General features: G+C 54.9%; 1 protein-coding gene across 1 annotated transcript; it reads left to right on the plus strand.

Moving 5' to 3' along the window:
• Positions 1 to 49: 49 nt before the first annotated feature.
• Positions 50 to 3,065, plus strand: LOC113962847 (transcription activator BRG1-like; the record flags this gene model as incomplete). Its single annotated transcript, XM_027673628.1, has 5 exons — positions 50 to 163; positions 993 to 1,100; positions 1,717 to 1,803; positions 2,677 to 2,723; positions 2,872 to 3,065. Coding segments are annotated over 5 exons (531 nt in total), but the record flags the coding sequence as incomplete, so codon positions are not given.
• Between the last annotated feature and the right edge of the window lie 1,332 nt (positions 3,066 to 4,397).

Here is a 4,397-nt window from a genome sequence, read left to right on the forward strand (position 1 = left end):
TGGGCTCCATCCCAGGCCATCCCTGGTGACATTCCCTGTCCTGGGCCAGGTGGACCTGAACGAGGAGGAGACCATCCTCATCATCCGCCGCCTGCACAAGGTGCTCCGGCCCTTCCTGCTCCGGCGCCTCAAGAAGGAGGTGGAGGCTCAGCTCCCGGAAAAGGTGACAATGGGGGGGTCCTTCCTGCTGGGATACACCCTGGGATACACCCAGGGGGTCCTTCCTGCCCTTCCCCATCCTGGAATATGCACATGGAGTTTCATTCCCCTCTGGAATGATTGTTGGGTTGGGTTGAGGAGGTGTTTGGGTCGATCCCTCTGGGAATTGGGGGTTCTCTGAGCACAGGGATCCCACATTTTGGGGTCCATCCTGCTCTTCCCCATCCCGGGATACACCTGGGGGGGGTCCATGCCCGGAATATCCACACGTGGAGTTTTGGTTCCACTGCAGGATCTCAGCTGGGCAGGGATGATCCCCCCAGGATCCAGGGGGGCTCTGGGGGTCCAGGGGTGACTCTGGGGGTCTGGGGGTGTCTCTGGGGGTGCTGGGGGAGCTCTGGGGATCCAGGGATGGCTCTGGGGGTCCTGGGGTGTCTCTGGGGGTCTGGGGGTGTCTCTGGGGGTCAGGGGTGTCTCTGGGGGTCCAGGGGTGACTCTGGGGCTCCGGGGGTGACTCTGGGGATCCAGGTGTGACTCTGGGGTCCTGGGGTGTCTCTGGGTGTCCTGGGGTGTCTCTGGGGGTCCTGGGGGAGCTCTGGGGATCCAGGGATGGCTCTGGGGGTCCTGGGGGAGCTCTGGGGGTCTGGGGGTGTCTCTGGGTGTCTGTGGGTGTCTCTGGGTGTCCAGGGGTGTCTCTGGGGGTCCGTGGGTGTCTCTGGGGGTCTGGGGGTGTCTCTGGGTGTCCAGGGGTGTCTCTGGGGGTCTGGGGGTGTCTCTGGGGGTCCGTGGGTGTCTCTGGGTGTCCATGGCTGACCCCTGTGGGGTCCTGGCAGGTGGAGTACGTGATCAAGTGTGACATGTCGGCCCTGCAGCGGGTCCTGTACCGGCACATGCAGGCCAAGGGGGTCCTGCTCACCGACGGATCCGAGAAGGACAAGAAGGTCTGGAGTTGGGATTTGGGAATTCCAAGGGAGGGAGGGTGGCCGGGGTGGGTCCGGGCCCCGTTTTGGGCACGTTAATGTGTCGCCATTAATGGCACTGGAGGGGTTGGAGGTGGCACTGGAGGGGTTGGAAGTGGCCCTGGAGGAGTTGGAGGTGGCCCTGGAGCTGTGGGATGGGACTTGGTGTCACCTTTAATGACTCTGGAGGGGTTGGAAGTGGCCCTGGAGGGGTTGGAAATGGCCCTCGATCAGCTGGAAGTGGCCCTGGAGGGGTTGGAAGTGTCCCTGGAGCTGTGGGATGTGCTCCCGGAGCAGTTGGAAGTGTCCCTGGAGGGGTTGGAAGTGGCCCTGGATCAGTTGGAAGTGGCCCTGGAGGGGTTGGAAGTGGCCCTGGAGCTGTGGGATGTGCTCCTGGAGCTGTGGAACGTGGTCCTGGAGGGGTTGGAAGTGTCCCTGGAGCCCCTTTGTAAGCAAAGGAATTGGGGTGGGCTGAGCTTAAAACCCTTTGATTGGCTCTGAGCCTCCAGTGGGGGCTCCCAGGGAATTCCTGGGAATGCTGGGAGGGAGAATCCGCCCCCATCCCAGATTTTAACCCGCCCTGGGCCCTTCCCTGCAGGGCAAAGGCGGCACCAAGACCCTGATGAACACGATCATGCAGCTGAGGAAGATCTGCAACCACCCCTACATGTTCCAGCACATCGAGGTGGGGCCTCCCCGGGACAGGGAGAGACCAGGACGGGGAGAAAAACATCCTGGGATGGAACAAAACAGGGATAAACCAACCTGGGATGGACCAGAACAGGGATAAACCAACCTGGGATGGACCAGACAAGGGATAAACCAACCTGGGATGGACCAGAACAGGGATAAACCAACCTGGATAGGGCAGAACAGGGATAAACCAACCTGGGATAGACCAAAACAGGGATAAACCAATCTGGATGGACCAAAACAGAGATAAAACCAACCTGGATAGGCCAAAACAGGGATAAACCAACCTGGGATGGAACAAAACAGGGATAACCCAACCTGGGATAGACCAAAACAGGGATAGGCCAAAACAGGGATGGACCAAACTGGAACTAAACCCAACCCAACAGGGCTGAACCCGATGGGGATGAGCCAAACCAGGACTAAACCCAATGGGGATGAACCAAACTGGGGCTAAACCCGACCCATTGGGGCTAAACCCAATGGGGATGGACTAAACCAGGACTAAACCCAATGGGGCTGGACCAAAGTGGGGCTAAACCTGATGAGGATGAACCAAACTGGAGTTAAACCCAATAGAGATGAACCAAACTGTGACTAAACCCGACCCAACGGGGCTAAACCTGATGGGGATGGACTAAACCAGGACTAAACCTGATGGGGATGAGCCAAACCAGGACTAAACCTGATGGGGATGAACCAAACCCCCCTTCCATGGCTCTTTTTTCCAGCCAAAGGGATCCATTCCCAAGGGAACTGGGCAGGGAGCAGGGCCTTGGCCCTGGCCAGCCCTGGGCGAGGCTTTAGGACAGTTTTAGGCCCGGTCTGGGCCAATTCCTGACCCCATTTCTCTTCCCCACTCCAGGAATCCTTCTCCGAGCACTTGGGCTTCACGGGTGGGATCGTGCAGGGGTGAGTCGGGAATTCCCACTGGGGAAATCGGGAGGAATTCCCAAACTCCAGGGGCTCTTGGGGGGGGGCGAGGGGTGACCCAGGACCCCCCAAAAATTCCCCGAATCCCATTTTTTTCCCTGATTTTGCCCGTTCCCACCCGCTCCAGGCTGGATCTGTACCGCGCCTCCGGGAAGTTCGAGCTGCTGGACCGGATCCTGCCCAAGCTCCGGGCCACCAACCACAAGGTGCTGCTCTTCTGCCAGATGACCTCCCTCATGACCATCATGGAGGATTATTTCGCCTACAGAGGCTTCAAATACCTCAGGCTGGACGGTGGGTGACCCTCAGGGGGATGGGTGGGGGGTCCCAGGGGTGGGAAAGGGGCCCCTGGGAGGGGGCGGGTGGTGGGAACAGGTCTGGAGATCCCGAGGGATGTGGGGTCAGGGAGAGGGGAGAGGGGGAGGTCAAGGTGTCATAGTGGGTGTTGAGGTGAACATCAAGATAATGAGGTGGAGATCAAGATATCAAAGTGGATATCAAGATATCAAAATAGATATCAAGGTAGATATCAAGATATCAAAGTGGATATCAAGGTATCAAAGTGGGTATCAAGGTAGATATCAAGATATCAAGGTGAATATCAAGATATCGAGGTAGATACCAAGATACCAAAGTGGATGTCAAGATACCAAAGTAGAGATCAAGATATTAAAATAGATATCAAGATATCAAGGTGGATATCAAGGTAGATATCAAGGTGTCAAGGTGGAGATCAAGATATCAAAGTGGATATCAAGGTATCAAAGTGGGTGTCAAGGTGGAGATCAAGATATCAAGGTGGAGATCAAGGTATCAAAGTGGATATCAAGATAACAAGGTGGATATCAAGACATGAAGGTGGATATCAAGATGGATATCAAGATAACAAGGTGGATATCAAGATATCAAGATGGATATCAAGATATCAAGGTAGATATCAAGATATCAAAGTGGAGATCAAGATATCAAGGTGGAGATCAAGATATGAAGGTGGATATCAAGATATCAAGGTGGAGATCAAGATATTAAAGTAAATATCAAGATATCAAGGTGGATATCAAGATATCAAGATGGATATCAAGATATCAAGATGGATATCAAGATAACAAGGTAGATATCAAGATATGAAGGTGGAGATCAAGATGTGAAGGTAGATATCAAGATATCAAAGTGGAGATCAAGATAACAAGGTGGATATCAAGATATCAAAGTGGAGATCAGCATAAATATCAAGGTGTCAAGGTGCAGATCAAGATATCAAGGTGAATATCAAGATACCAAAGTGGGTATCAAGATATGAAGGTAGATAGCAAGATATCAAATTAATCTCCTGATTAATCCCCCAAGTGCCTCCCCTGAGCCCCCCAGGTCAGGGTTTAACTCCCTTGGACCCCAGAGTGCCTCCCTGAGACCCCCAGGTCAGGGTTTAACACCCCCAAACACCCCCTTGGACCCCAAAGATCCTCCCTGAGCCCCACAGGTCGGGGTTTAACCCCTTTGGACCCCAAAGGTCGGGGTTTAACACCCCCCAGACACCCCCTGGGACCCCCAAGTGCCTCCCCTGAGCCCCCAGGTCAGGATTTAACCCCTTTGGACCCCAAAGTGCCTCCCCTGAGCCCCCCAGGTCGGGGTTTAACCCCCTTGGACCCCAAA

Source organism: Neopelma chrysocephalum, unplaced genomic scaffold (genome assembly GCF_003984885.1).
Source record: "Neopelma chrysocephalum unplaced genomic scaffold, ASM398488v2 Primary Assembly neopelma1_185399, whole genome shotgun sequence".
NCBI classification, from domain to species: domain Eukaryota; kingdom Metazoa; phylum Chordata; class Aves; order Passeriformes; family Pipridae; genus Neopelma; species Neopelma chrysocephalum.